The sequence below is a fragment of the Chiloscyllium punctatum genome, chromosome 18, assembly GCF_047496795.1.
Source record: "Chiloscyllium punctatum isolate Juve2018m chromosome 18, sChiPun1.3, whole genome shotgun sequence".
Lineage (NCBI taxonomy): Eukaryota > Metazoa > Chordata > Chondrichthyes > Orectolobiformes > Hemiscylliidae > Chiloscyllium > Chiloscyllium punctatum.
The window spans coordinates 68,391,438-68,407,213 of NC_092756.1; the positions used below are offsets into that span (position 1 = coordinate 68,391,438).

Here is a 15,776-nt window from a genome sequence, read left to right on the forward strand (position 1 = left end):
TACTTGGATGGCAATATCTACCTCCGACAGTAGAGAATCTAACCATCAGCTCTTGACAATGAATCCATCATCAACAACATACACAGAGAATTACAACTGACTAAACATTGAGCCAGTCATATTGGACCAGCCACATAAATACTGTGGCTACAAGAGCAGATTAGGAGCTTGGAATTCTGTGCCGAGTAACTCACTTCCTGACTCTACAAGACACAAGTCACGAGAGCGTGATGGAATATATTCTACCTGCCTGGATGAGTGCAGCTCCAACAACATTTAAAGATGCTTGACACCATCCAGCACAAGCATTGGAACCTCATCCCCCACTTTCAACAATCACTCCTTCCACCATCCATACAAAACAGTAGCAATGTGCAATATCTACATGACACACTGTAGTAACTCACCATGGCTCCTCAGAAAGCATCTCAACAACCTAGAACCATAAAGGTACCAGATGCTAAGAAGCCCCTCGACCTGCAAGTTGGCAAAGCTATCCACCATGCTCACTTGGAAATATAATCACTGTTCCTTCATTGTCACTGGTTCAAAGTCTCAGAACTCCATCCATTACATTCCTGTGGGTGTTCTTACACCATGTGTACTCCATGTTTCAAGAAGGCAGCTCACCACCACCTTTTCATGCGCAACTAGGAGATGGGCAGTAAATTCTGGTTTAGCCAGCCAACATCCCATGTGCAAATAAAAAGACGTTTCACCTATGTCTATAATGAACAATGCTTAACATCCTGTGAGTTCGTACTAATTCCCTCCCCAAATCCTACACTAAATCCACATGGAGATCCTTTTAACCACTTTAGAAAGTCCAAACATAACCCTGCCCCCCCCCCAGCTCAACAAAGTTTACCCTGTCGCCACACCAAGTTCATCTACAAAGCCCACATTATGGCTTGATTCCATGTTGTGACCCTTCTGAAGTTCATCAATGGAATATACAGGGTTGGAATGTGGATGGTGGCAGGATGTGGGGAATAGAGAAGAAAAGTTGTTCAACATCCAATTACCCAGCTGCTCATCTTCAGAGGAGTATCCAGAAGTGGATGATGTGTAGATATCAGAGGAAGGTGGAGCTGACAGGGTACTGCTCTTGTAGCCATTTGGTCTCCTTACCATTGCAGACAGCCTCCCATAATTGTCCTCGAAGCCAGGTGGGTCACCACCTGTTGGACGGACATATTTTAACAGATAACGGATCAAAGCTTATTCTATTAAACAGAAAGGAGGGAAATCATTACAGCAGAGGTCATAATCTCTCCCATCTTTCAGTCAGTCCCCAATCCACACATTTTCTACCTGGTGGGTTTCGTTAAAGGTGGCCCCAAAATCTAAAATTGTATAGCTAGGTTTTTCTACACATTCACAACTTGGGCATTACATTTCAGGAATACCACACCATTTTCCACCACCATTTCCCAAATATCACCTGAAAAATGATTGATAAAAAAATATATAAATCAGGTTCCATCATGGGAGAAATGTGGTCTTAAAGTAGTCACTACCTAAAAGTGAAAGAACATAACTTCAAAATCAGATTTAGAAACCAAAGATGGGAAAAAGGTTAAAGGAGGCTCTTTAGAGAAGGTTAAGGGAAGTTTTAATAGCTGAAGGTTAAGATTGGCAAAATAATTGCAGGATTCTGGACAATGAACAGGGGACTGGGATTAATTGAATGAATTGAATGTCTTTTGGCTGCACTGAATCATTAAATGGTTCTGAGTCTATTCATAGTTAAGAACTGTAGCTTAGAACCTGATGTTGAAGCTGCTGTAAAGTTTCTCATGGTATTAAAATTGCAATGTAATATAGACAGAAGCAAATTATAATGGCCCCTCAACAGTTACTAGTCCCCAGAACACGTACCAGTAGGCTCGGCTTCAGGGTCTGGTTCAGGCTCCTGCCAGTAAGAATCGTTATTCATCTGTTGAGCCAGTGAGGTGTTTAGCATAGAAGCGCTGCTGATGTGACTGGCGAGGCTGCACTGGCTATTCACGGAGCTGTTGGATACTGAGCGTTTCATGCTAGGCACAGGAGTACTGCGTGGCGTGAGCCCTGAACGTTTAGCATTCGGTTTTTTCTTGAATATCCTAAAAAAAAGACAAAGGTTCATTAAGCCCTTAGGTCAGTACCTGGACTTTTGAAAAACAGACATATTTACAGAGTACCTAGAAATTCCTCCTTAAAATATATTTTAAAATTCATCAAATTTGGTATGAAGGTAAATGCAGCAGCCAATTTTCTCTAGAAGGCAAATCCCATATAAAATATGAACAATTTATGGTCTGTTAATTTGATTTTGGTCATGCGAGGAAGAAAGCTAGCCCAGAAATCTGGAGGACATCCTGCCCTTTGAATAGATCTGGAACTCAAGCAGTCTCTTAAATTAGCCAAATTTCAGAATGAGAACTAATGACTACAATAAGGATACTGCAAAGGTTTATTATTAGGAGCATTGAGGAAATGTTCCAAAATGTCCTCCTCAGAGTTTACAATTCATCCAATATTGTGTGTCACCTGTGAACTTTGAAATTTTCCCCTGCACACCAAGATCTAGATCATTAATATAGCTCAGGAAAAACAAGGGTTCCAAAACCTGGGGAATTCCATTGCAAACCATCCTCCAGCCTGAAAAATATCCATTGATCAATACGCTATCGTCTATTATTCAGCCAATTCTGTATCAGTGTTGCTACTGTCCCTTTTATTTCATAATTTATAACTTTCCTCACAAATCTGTTCTATGGCACTCTCTCAAACACCTTCTGGAAATAGCACACCAATAGCATTACCCTCATTGACCCTTTGTTACCACCTCAAAAAACTCCAGCAAGTTAGTTAAATACGATTTTCCTTTTGGAATTCCCCTTCCTAATCAATCCACTTTGTTCCACATAGAATTAGTAGTTATCTTGTATAATTGTTTTTAGATGTTTCCCAACCATTAAAGATAAAATAACCGGTCTGTAACAGTTGGCATTATCCTTAGAACCTATCTTGAACAATGGTAAATGTTGGCAATTTTCCGGTCTTCCAACAGCTTCCCCAAGTCCAGGGAAGGCTGAAAGATTATGGCCAATGATTCTGCAATTGCTACTCTCACTTCCTTCAAAATCTTTGAATGTGTTATGAAGTTGAAAGCGTGTACTGTACCTTTAAGAGAGAGTGAAAGCTGGCTTGTAACTGTCACGTCACAAAGTGTGCTGAAAGATGTAACATTTTGGCTGTAACCTAGATACCAGTTGTTTTCACAGCAGTTTAAAGTATGCCCTTAAATACTAAAAGCCAAATTTGAATGTTACTGTTTTGACAACATCGAACCAACAAGACAAACTGATGTTTGGGGTGTAAAAAGCAGGCATTTTGGACAGTTAGCCAGAAAGAACCATCTTCTATTTGAATGACTGCTATTCACTACACTCTCCACCAAAGATATCTTTCTCGAATGAAACATCTTTGCAGCAAAAGACCAAAGATGACCCATGGAGATCTACAAACAGAGGAAGATTGATACCGGAGAAAACAGCCGCTGTCTGGTTTTGAAAACGGAGTTGCTGTAAATTTAATTGGATCAGTACATTGTTATAAAGTGGGAGGTAGATAACAAATATTTAAGAGAAAGGAGGCTGAGAGTTGTAAATAGTTGTTGTTTAATATTCACTTTAGAGTTAAAGAATACAATTGATATATTTTGTTAAATAGTGGAATTTTGGGTAGTTCTCTGTCACTCATACTTTAACAGATTACAAGGCAAGGTAAGGTGAGCTTTTCTGTGTGTTTGGGTTTAATTAGCAGAAGGGTTTACCACCATGTTGTAACAAATGCATCAGGTACATTGATACAAAGAAGAACAAGTACGGCATAGGAACAGGCCCTTCAGCCCACTAAGACTGCACCAACACATGATGCATTTCTAAACTTTGGCCTCTACCCAGTCCTGCTATTCCCTGCCTATTCATGTATCTGTCAAGATGCCTCTTAAATGTTGCTATTGTATCTGCCGTCGCCAACTCCTCTGGCATTGCATTCCCGACACTTGCCACCCATTGTGCAAAACAAAAATCCTGCCTTTCACATCTGCTTTGAACTTACTCCCTTTTACCTTCAACGTACATCCCCTAATAACTGATCTTTCTAACCTGAGAAAAACTCCGACTGTCCACGCTGCTTATAAATTTTATAAACTTTTATCAAGTCGTCCCTCATCCTTTGATGTTCAATAAAAAACAAACAGAGTTTGTTCAAACTCTCCTCATAGCTAGTACCCCCAAAACCAGGCAACATCTTGGTGAACTGTTTCTATGGCGTCTCCAGAGCCTTCACATTATTCTGGTAGTGTGGCAACCAGAACATTATTTGATATTTAAATGTAGCTTAACTAAAGTTCGATACAGCAGCCACCTACATTCTCTTCAAAGTCATTTTGATAAATTACAACTAGAGTCCCAGCACTGATCCCAATAGAACAGCACTGGTAACAGATCTCCAGTCAGATTTGCATTCTTCCACCACTACTCTGTCTTCTATGACTAAGTTACTTTGATATTCATCTTACCAACTTACTGTGGATCCCATGTGACTTCACCTTTTGTATCAGCCTGCTATGAGGGATCTTCTCAAAGATCTCACTGAACTTCGTATAGTTAATATCTCCTGCCCTGGCCTCAATCTTTATCACTTCCTCAAAAAAATTCAATTAAGGTTGTAAGACACAACCTTGCCTACACAGAGTTGTGCTGCCTATTGCTAATAAGTCCATATTTTTCCAAATGTAACTAAATCCTCTCCCTAAGAATTTTCTCCAATTACTTTCCTATCTCTGATGTAAGGCTTCCTGGTCTGTAACTTCCCAACTTATCCCTGTTGACCTTCTTAAATAAAAGGAACAACATTGGCTAATCTCCAATCCTCTGGGACATCTCCCTGTGACTAGGAAGGATGTTAGGATTTTTCACAGGGCCCAAGTAATTCCCTCACCTACCACCCTCAGCATTCGGGATGGATTTCATCAGGTCTTGGGGGCCTGCCAACATAATGCTTTCCAAAACACCCAATACCACCTCCTTTTTATATCAATATACCCCTCCTGAAACTCACCATCCAACATATCCTTCTCCTTTTTGAATATCAATGCAAGGTAGTTATTAAAGACCTCACCCACTTCCTCTGGATCCACACAAATTCGCTTTGTCCTTGTGTGCACCTACCCTTTCCCTAGCTCCCTCCTTACTCCATTACTATGTATATAAATATGTAAATCCTTGGGATTTTCCTCTTATCAGTTTGCCAAAGACAAATCCTGGCCCCTTTCAGCTCTCTTAATTCCTTGTTTGAGTTCTGTCCTGCTATCTTTATATTCTTCGAAGGCTGCTTGTCTTCAGTTTTCTAAACGTCATGTATGCCGCCCTTTTCTTTTTGACTACATACTCAATTTCTCTTGCACTCAAGATTCCTAAACCTTGCCATCCTGATCCTTCATTTTCACAGGAGCATGCTTGTCCTGAACTCGAATCAACTGGTTTTTAAAAGATTCCTAAATGACAGATGTGGGTCTACCCTCAAACAGCCACCCCAATCCACATTCCCCAGTTTCTGTCCAACATTGTGGTAGTTAGCTTTCCCCCAGTTTAAATACTTCCACCTGAGGACGACTCATATCCTTATCCATAAGCAACTTACAGAATTATGGTCACCGTTCCCAAACTGCTCCTCCTCACCTGGCCAGGCTTATTATTCCCCAATATCTGGTCTAGTACTATCCTTCCCTAATTGGAGTAGTTCCATATTGTTTCAAATAAACTGTCCTGGACACACCTAACAATTTCACCCCCATCCAAGCCCCTAGGTTCCCAGTCACTATCAGGGAAGTTAAAATCACCCCCCACCCCCACCCCCACCCCCACCCCACCTGTTGTTTTCCATGATCTGGTGACCTATCTGTTCCTCTATCACCCCCCTGACTGTTATGATGCCTGTAATACAATTTCAAAATGATTGTACTCTTCCTATTCTGGAGCTCTATCCATCTGCCCTTGCTGGATGAACCATCCCTCAGTACAGAGGAGATATTCGCCCTAATCAGTATTGCAACTCACCTCTCTCTTTTACATTTCCCTGTATCAGACGTGAAACATATAAATCCCAGAATATTAAACTGTTAGCCTTACCCCTCTCGCAGACCTGCTGTGCATTTCCAGCACCACACTCTCAATCAATTCTCTGTAATAGCTACATCATAGTTATACATATATTCATCCAAGCTCGAAGTTAATTTACCTTATTTATGAAATTCCTCATATTAAAACAAATGCACCTCACACAACCAGTCCTGCTGTGTTCAGTAAACTCTCCCTGTTGGTTCTTCCTCTTAGCTTAGTCTCTGGCTCCTCCTTGGTTATTTTATCTGCTCACCTACCATTATGGCTCCCTGTCCCCCACAGCACACAAGTTTGAACCCTTTTAAGTTGCATGAGCAAATCTCCCTAAGATATTGGTGCCCTTCCAGTTTAGGTACAACCGTCCTTCCTGTATAGGTCCCACCTGCCATGGACAGCCCAACGATCCACATACCTGAAGCCCTCCTACAATCAATTCTTAAGTACTGTCAGTATTTAACCATACTAACTTCCTGTTCCTAGCCACATTGGCATGTAACACAGCAAGTACTCTCAAGGTTACAACCATAGAGATCCTGCTTTGCAATTTCCAACTTAATTCCCTGAACTGTCTTTGTAGGACATCATCTTTCTTTCTGCCTATCAACATGGACCACAACTGCTCACTCTCCTCTTTCAGAGTCTCATGTGCAGCCACATAAATGCCTGTACCTCTGACTATAGGATCTCCTATCACTACTGCTTGCCTACACTTCCACCCTCCCTGCTGGACAACAGTGCCAGTTATGCTGCCACTGATCTGGCTGTTGATGCAACTTTCCTGAGAGGCCAGTCCCCTCAACAGTACCCAACACTGCACACCTGTCTGAGGGGGGAAAAAGGGTCACAGGGGACTCCTGCACTGCCTGCACACGCTTACACGTCTTCCTGGTGGTCACCCAACTCATCTGTCTGTGTAGGATTACTGGTGGTGTGACCAGCTCACTAAACGTGCTATCCCCGGCATGCTCAGCCTCATGAGTGCTCCATAGGGGTCCATCCATCGCAAGGGCGCTACATACAATGATGGGGATTATCTAGTCAGTTTGCCAGAAAACAAGAAATGGAATTCATTCAGTAAATGTGAAGTAATACATTTTGGGAAATGCAATGAAGCAAGGGAATACACAATACATGGGAGAATACCAAATTACGTGCAGGAATAGAGCGATTGTGGTGATTATAACAAGGTCAGCCAGGTAGACCTCAGAATAGGAGTGCCCTGATCAGGGCTGTTAATCTGGTCCACTCAAGGAGTCTTATCTGACAGATATAAAACAGGAATATCAGAGGATCTGGTCACTCTGTGAGCAAGAGCAGGGCCAAAGACTCTCCACATGTCAATAAAGGGTGACTTGGTGATGGGATACTGGCCTCTGTGCAGTTGTTACAGTGTCGAGAAAAAAAAGCACACTCCTAAAGAAATTCACACGCAACAGTCTTTGCGTTGGGGAAAGCAGTTCTGGCATCATGTTGTTATTAGGGACGCTTAACTGGTTCAATTCTGCCATCAAAAACTGGACCTAATATACGGAAAGAATGCATTATTTTTTATGGGGCAAATGAAAAACAAAGAGTACTTCACCTGACAGCTTGTGGACCTGCAGCTTTCTCAGTTATTAGGAACTAAACTTTCCAAGGCACTAAATACTAAAACCTTTCAAGAATGGATTTAGTTAAGGAATAGTGTAACCCCAAGTCTCCTTTAAATCTGAGATGCTATCGGGATTTTTGACTAGATTAAGAGAACTGGCAGAGGCACGACTTTGATTTACCCCTTAATGAGATGCTGAGACACCATTTGGTACATGGGATTAATTGAGTAACCATGCAGAAGCGCCTACTAGCTGAAGCCCAACTGGACTTCAAACAGCCACTACAACTGGCTTTAAAATTGGAAAATGCAACAAATGGAGCATATATGAGTTGTAGGGTAATCCAATGGAAGTGCACACCCTCATAAGTCCAACGGAGCTTGGGGAACACCACTGGAGTGAAGGCAATTGCATAGCCTCACTCGGGATGTATTCTGAACAGACATAGTCCAGGTCAGCCCAAAACAAAGCCATGCCTCGACCAAATGGTTAAAATTTTCTTCAGGATCTGGGCCGGCAAGCCATTGTAGTTGCTGCCAGTATGCGGACTTGTGACAGCAAAGGGATCCCACTAGGACCTAAAGTGAATAAGAGAACTTATAGACCTTTATCACATGGCTGTCATGAAGGTTGATAAATGACATGGCTGTATCAGTGATCACCAATCTTTAACAAAATTCACTCTGGTCTCCAACCCTTAAGTCTGTGTAAAACTTCAACGAGACAGAGAACCTATACTGGGGAACTTTTACAGATTAAGGCTTCCACTGATTATAGTCAAAGACTCCGGCCCAAAATTGGTGGGGGGAAATCAGTTGAGGAGGATTTGCCGAGATTGGCTCAACATTTTGGGAAGTGGCTACTGGAGTAAAGTCCTAATTAAATACCCAGAGTTTTTTCAGGATGATGTAGGGACAAAGGAGCCATGGCCACCTTGCAAAGTTGACCAGAAAGCAATTCCACGATTCTGCAAGGTCTGCCCAGTGCCATTGGCCTTACGGGGAAAAGCAGAGGCAGAAATCAGGAGGCTGAATTGCAAAGGAATCATAAAGTCAGCATAGTTTGAAGAATGAGCAACATCAATCATGCTTCAGAATCCTGCCAGATCGGTTTGCTTTTTGGGGGAATTTTAAACTAACAGTAAGCTGCTTTTCATAGCTGGATAAATATCCAATCCCTCACACAGAGGATTTATATACAAAGCTGGACATGAGCCATGTGCATTTGTGGTTAGATAAGGATTCCCAGAAGTATGATACAATATCTATTCAGGTTTGTATCAATATACAACACTGCCATTTGGGATATCGTTAGTCTGTGCAATTTTTCAGCAGACAATGGAAAAGATTTTACAAGGTCTACCCCAGATTGCCACTCTAGATGATGGGCTAATAATAGGAATGGTGAACAATGAGCACTTAGTCCGTAGACTAGTCCTAGTCCATAGACCTAGTCCTTAGACATTTTTCCCTGGCGGGTATACACCCGAGAAGGGAACAATGTGCGTTCCAGGGACTCCAAGTGACCTACTTGGGCTGCAGAGTCGACCAGACCACGTAACACATTAAGGCATAAAGTGAGGGCAATCAAAAGCGCACTGACTCCCATGTCTGTACTGAAGCTTAGGTCTTTCATAACCTGGCCTCCATCCTGGCACCTTCGTATCAACTCTAAAATAAAACAGGGTCAGCCTTGGAAATGGTCGTGTAGCCAAGCCATAGCTTTCAACAAAGTGAAAAAACAGCTCTCATCCTGTTAAGGTGTTGTCACATAATGATCCCAGCGAGATCTAGCATTGACAAGCAATGCCTCACTGTATGGCATTGGGGTAGTATTTGCTCATCGGTGGCCCAATGGCGAGGAACACCCAATAACATATGTATCCAGAACTTTGGCTAACGCAGAGCAAAAATATGCCTAGATTGAGAAGGAAGGTTTGACACTTCTATTTGAAATCAGGAGATTCCACCAGCACCTTCACAGACATAAATTTGTAATAGTAACAGACCACAAACCCCTACTAGGTCTACTTAAAGAGGGCAAGACAGTGCCACCCATAGCTTAAGGCTGAATTCAGTGATGGACTCTAATACAAAAGTGCATATAGTTACAAGTTGGACCACTTTCTGGGAGGCCAAGTGGTAATTGCATTTAGCCACCTCTACCAGCTGATACACCACCAGTGGCACTGCCCCTGGGAGAGTCCATAATAGTTCTAAATTTTCTGGACACCCTTCTAGTTATCAGACTTTGCACGCAGAAAGGTACAATCCTGGAAAAAGTGAAAAAGGCCACCACAACCAGAACAAACTTTATTGGACCCAGAGAGACCAGATTTCAGTAGAGCAAGAGTGACTGTCCTGCACAGAGGTCTCTGCCAGGCACTGACTGGACTCCTTCAGGGTCATCCAGGGATTTCCAAACTGAAAATGTTGGCAAGAAGTTACATTTGGTGGCTAGGCTTGGATGCAGACAAAGCTGCGTGGGTGAGGCTGTGCCCTGAGTGCCAACAAGGACACTTACCCCCCAGCAGTTTCCTCACATTCATGGAAATGGTCAGGTAAATGCTGGACTCAGTTACATGTTGACTATGCAGGTCCTTTCATGGGCTCAAGATTCTTAGTCACTGTGGGCACCCACTCTAAATGGATGGGTATGCAGAGAGTTCAATCATCAAACAGTGGGATGATGATTGAAAAACTGAACATCTTTTGCAGTGCATGGACTCCTGGAAGTGTTGGCCACGGAAGTGTTGGCCATCGTTTATCAGCAGGGAGTTTGAGCATTTCCTAAAGTTAAACGGTATTCAACATTTTAGAAAGCTCCTTACCATCCATCATCCAATGGTCTGGTTGAAAGAGCAGTCCAAACTTTGAAAGCAGGCTTAAAGAAACAGCCTACAGCTTCACAGTTTTATACCAGACTGCCCTGGTTCCTATTTGATTATATGACCACCCTTCCTGCACTGCCATGGTCAGTTCCAGCAGAATTGCTAATAGACAGAACACTCCACACAAGGTTATGTCTGATCTTCCTACACTTGGTGGGGTGGGGTAGGGGGGGGGGGGGGGGGCAGGTGGAGGCATGGTTGGGGAAAGTGAAGTGGCATGAGGAATGCCAATACCAGACACAAGACCCCACTAAGCAAGAGACACCATTCACTGCAGCAGGTGAAGTTTGGTATAGGAACCACAGGAATGGCCCTGCATTGGTAAGGAGCATGGTGGTAGTGTGGTCAGATCCAGTAATGTGTAAAACTCGGGTAGGTGCGATGGTCCTGAACATATACATGGGCCATCACAGGTGGGCACCACAGGGAGTGAACTGGATTATTTAATCCCTGCCCCCCTCTTTACTGTTTGATCAAGCAGCATTGCCCTCTGAGAAGGGCACTGCTAGTCACTGGCCACACGGGTGTTTCCTTTCTTCCTGGCAGTGAAATATAAATAAAGATTTACACACTTGTTGTTTGCGAAAAAAAAAAACCAGGAGTGTCCCCTGCAACTGCAGATTGCAGTGGTTCATGGACTCCCAGCCCAACTGCTTGTTCTGTGGTGCTGTGGAGTGCGTGGACTATGTATATATTGGGTGTGGGTATTTGCACTCTGATTTTCTTAAAAACCTTCTCCTCTTTTGGATGTAGGTTTGCTCGTTGAGCTGGAAGGTTCATTTCCAGACATTTCATTACCCTACTAGGTAACATCTTCAGTGGGCCTCAGGCGAAGCAATGCTGAAAATTCCTGCTTTCTACTTATAAGTTTGGGTTTCTTTGGGTTGGTGATGTCATTTCCTGTGGTGAAGCCACTTGTTCCTTTTCTCAGGGGGTGGTAGATGGGGTCTAACTCAATGTGTTTGTTGATAAGAGCTCTGGTTAGAATGCCATGCTTCTAGGAATTCTTGTGCGTGTCTTTGTTTGGCTTGTCCTAGGATGGATATGTTGTCCCAGTCAAAGTGATGTCCTTCCTTATCTGTAGTAAGGATACTAGTGAGAGAGGGTCATGTCTTTTTGTGACTGGTTAATGTTCACGTATCCTGGTGGTTAGTTTTCTGCCTGTTTGTCCAATGTAGTGTTTGTTACAGTCTTTGCATGGTATTTTTATTATATACCTTCCAGCTCAGCGAGCAAACCTACATCCAAAACTCCATCTGAGCTACAAACCTTCTCAAAACTTGCTAAAACCTTCTCCTCTGTTTTAGGTCACACATCAGCCCTACATGGTGTAGAGGGAGAAGGGTAGGTCAGAGGACCTCCTCATGGTCTGCTCCTGGGCCTGGCCAAACTGGCCATAAACAGGTCCAGGCAGCAGGCCTTGGAGGGGGTTGTTACGGCCAATTTCCTGCCTCTCTTCCGCGGTTACGATGGAGCCCAGGTGTCCCTGGAGAAGGAGCACGCGGTGTCCACCAACACCCATGAGATTTTCAGGGAAAGATGGGCACTGCAGGGAGTGGAGTGTCTTACTTGTCCCTCCAACTCTATTTTGACTTAATCCCTGCCCTCCCCTTCACTTTTTGATCGTGCAGCATTGCCCTCTCTCGAGAAGGGCACTGCTCGTCACTGGCCACTCGGGTGTTTCCTTTCTTCCTGGTGGTGGAATGTAAATAAAGATTTACACGCTTGTTGTTCTTCACTGTGTCCGACCCCTACACACACGCGACATGGGTGCTGGGGAGGTGATAATGTGGGGGAACATAAGTTTAAAAAAAAAGGAGGAAAAAAAGAACAGGAGTGTCACAGCATTGCCCTGTGTTAGGGAGGGCACGACTTGTCACTGGCCCCTCAGGTGTTTTCTTTTCTTCCTGGTGATGGAAAAGGATTTAAAATATTTATGCACTTGTCTTTCACTGTCTCATACCTGCACACACACAGACATGGGTGCTGGGGAAAATAGGCATTGTCACTGTTAGGTGGTAATGTGGGTTTTCTTTTAAAAAAAAAACAGAAGAAGATTTACCACTAAAGAGCCTGTGCCACCCACTAAAGAGAAAACAAAACAGTAGCTGGCTCTAAGAAAATGGGATCAGTGTCATGGACCCCCCATCTGTAAATAAAGGGGTCTGTTTTTACGGAACATCAGCCTCTGGAGTTGTTTCAGGGACCATGGAGTTTATGTCCAGAGATCTTTTAAAGTAGGATAAGTTGAAAAGGCATGCATTCTTTCTATTGTTAGCCACGGTACAGAATATAAGAACAGGGAGGATATGCTGTACACAACAGTAACTGTACCACAGCTGGAGTAGTGTGTAGTTCTGGTCACCACTTTACAGGAAAGGAATGATTAAACTGGAGATAGTGCAGAGGGACTTAGAAAGAGGTTGTCAGGACTGAACAACATGTATGGAGGATAGATATGATAAGCTGGGTTTGTTTTCCATGGATTAGAATTACATATGGCATTGATAAAATAATTACAAACAACCTACTTACCTTAGCAGAGGATTAATCTCTTGATTTAAAAAAAAGAGATTGGTCGAAAGATCAATGGGAGAGGATTTTTTTTTCCATACACAGGGTGGTTGAGATCTGGCACTCATTGCTTGAAAGGATGGTAGGGGCAGAAACTCTTACCACGTTTAAAAGGTTTGAATGCGTATTGAAGTGTCATGAAATGCTGGTCTATGGCTTTAGTGCATGAAGGTGGAAGAGGTTAATGAGCTTTTCATTGACTGGCAGGGACAAATGACCTGATTCTACATTCTAAATTATCTAGGATTTTCTATGCCTAGAATATTAAGAGCAGTAGTATCACTATTATTGCCAAATCATGGGCCATTCCAATATGTTAAGTGGCACCTTTTCTTCATATTGCCAGGCCAGCATTGAATCCCTTTACATAGTTGTAATATCCCTCGGCCTAGTACAGAAGGTGAGGGTTCAGGACATGATGGCAGCAGAGAGGGTTTGTGATCTCAGCTAATATACCCCTCACTGAGGAGCACAGGATTCACAAGTTGTCACTAAATCTCTTCAATTAGAGATAATTTTACAGCAGCAAAGATGGTATATAGTTTGCATTTGTTTCATTCTGCTTCGCCAGACTGAAGAGAGTGTTGAATAAGTACAATTGGGCAATAAACAGTTTCTGGGAATGCCTGATGCCTCGAGTTAGGAGTAGAGGGCGCATTTTAAGTAGTGAGACCCACCTGACAGAGCTCTCTTTGTAGGACACAACACTTCCGGCAACAGATCCACCACTGCTACTTGAGGCATCATCATCATCTTGATAATAACCACTTGTTTTAAGACGTGTGCTACGCCTCGACATCCTCGGAGGGTTTGGAAATTCTCACAAAAAGGTTCGGTAACTCAAACTAAAACCAAAGCAGAAACACAATCCATTAACACTGGCACGGACACAGAATAAGGACTGTCACTGTATGGCACTGGGACGCAATATGGGTGGGGACAGGCCGGTCTCTGTATAAGCACTGGGACGAGGTACTAGTGAGAACAGGCCCGTCACTGTGTAGCACTGGGACGCAGTACTGGTGGGGACAGGTCTGTCTCTGTAGAGCACTGGGACAAGGTACTAGTGGGAACAGGCCTGTCTGTATAACACTGGGGTATAGTACTGTTGGGGACTCAGTGCAATGCATGTTATGTATTGACATTAGTAATTGGGTGCAACTTTGGTTCTGTATTGGAGATAATGAGTAAATTGTGTTTTTTTTTTAAAGCATCACGCTAATAAATCTAGCAGCTGTGTTTATCAATAGACTTAAAGATCCTCATTACGGAGCATCTCAAATCAATAATTTCCACTCCCAACCTCAGATGGAGACTGGTTATGCTTTTTTTTACTCCTCCAATCAGACCTGCAGTTTGAGTAATACAGAAGAAAAATGAGAAAACAAGAGAGAGTGTCAGGAACTGTCATTGCAACATCAAAAGCACTGGTTACATCAGCAGCAGTTTCTGGAGGCACTCCTCACTTTGGAGACAGTTTGAAATACAAGGCCGGCGGCTTCGGTGAAGAGGGGCCGCAAGGCCAGCGGTTGCCAGTCACTCCCTCACCACAAGCTCAGAGTACAAACAGCATCAAATGCCGCTGTCACAACTGTACATTACCTAACAAGAGCAGGCATCTGTATTAGAGTAGAAATAGGCAAGTTTGTTACAACTAGCGAAGGAATTAGAATCTTGGTCAGAGACTTCGAATAAGAGGTACAATTATTTAGGATTGAGAAGAGGAGAAATGTCTTTATTTAGAGGGTTGTGAATCTTTTGGAATTCTCTCCCCAAAGAGCTATGAATGCTCCATCATGGAGTAGATTTATGGCTCAGAGAGATTAGAGTTTGTTGCCTCAGGGAATTGCAGAATATGGGGAGTGGGTGTGAAACGGCAGCTGTGATTGTGTTGACTTTCTAACTAGGCTCCAGGTGGCAAAAGGTCTACACCTATTTATTTTACTTATGTTCTTGTCAAGTCAAAGATCTATTCTTGTTGCTGTCCTCTACATTCTCTTCAATGTGGAAGTACCCCATTGCTGAAACATTACACAAGTGTAATGCCAGCCAGGATTACAACAGCCAATTGCAACGAGACATTGGCCAATAGCTTTTTCCACCAATCAGCGCCCTCCCTTCAGATGGCATTGTCTAGCTCTATGCACATCAGGACGAAACTCCAAACATAGACAGGGACTATTGTTCTCTCAGCACTAGCCCTGACCCTAATCCTCAGTCCCTGTCCTTCCTGCTTTCAGTACTAACCCCAACTTTCCCTCTTGCGGTATTGATCCCAACCCTTAGGCAGTCCATCATCCCTCTTTCCCTCCCCAAGTTCTATTTCTCTCCAGACCTATACCCTCCAGGAATGTCAATATTCTTTTGAATAACTGGGTTTCAGGATATAAACACAACAGGACAGAGTTTTCCAATTCACTCCTGTTGCCAGAGCACTTTTTGAAAATTCTATAGCTCCTGACTGTAATCCTTTCATCTTAACTGAATAATAAAAAAAATTGATTCTTGCCAGGGATGCCTGTAAAAGCCATTATAAGCTCTAGCATT

At 43.0% G+C, this 15,776-nt stretch overlaps 1 protein-coding gene across 5 annotated transcripts in view; it reads right to left on the minus strand.

Annotated features, from left to right (window-relative positions):
- The window catches only part of LOC140489164 (SUN domain-containing protein 2-like), a 113,088-nt gene that overhangs the window by 69,931 nt on the left and 27,381 nt on the right, over positions 1–15,776 (minus strand). For 4 of the 5 annotated variants that reach the window (XM_072588400.1, XM_072588398.1, XM_072588397.1 and 1 more), the window contains exons 3-5: positions 13,907–14,074; positions 1,882–2,105; positions 1,026–1,181 (exon numbers count right to left, since the gene is read on the minus strand). In XM_072588400.1, coding sequence (XP_072444501.1) covers positions 1,026–1,181; positions 1,882–2,105; positions 13,907–14,028 — 502 coding nt within the window. In that variant the 5' untranslated portion in view covers positions 14,029–14,074. The remainder of the gene's footprint in view (positions 1–1,025; positions 1,182–1,881; positions 2,106–13,906; positions 14,075–15,776) is intronic. The other variant, XM_072588402.1, reaches the window with a different exon arrangement.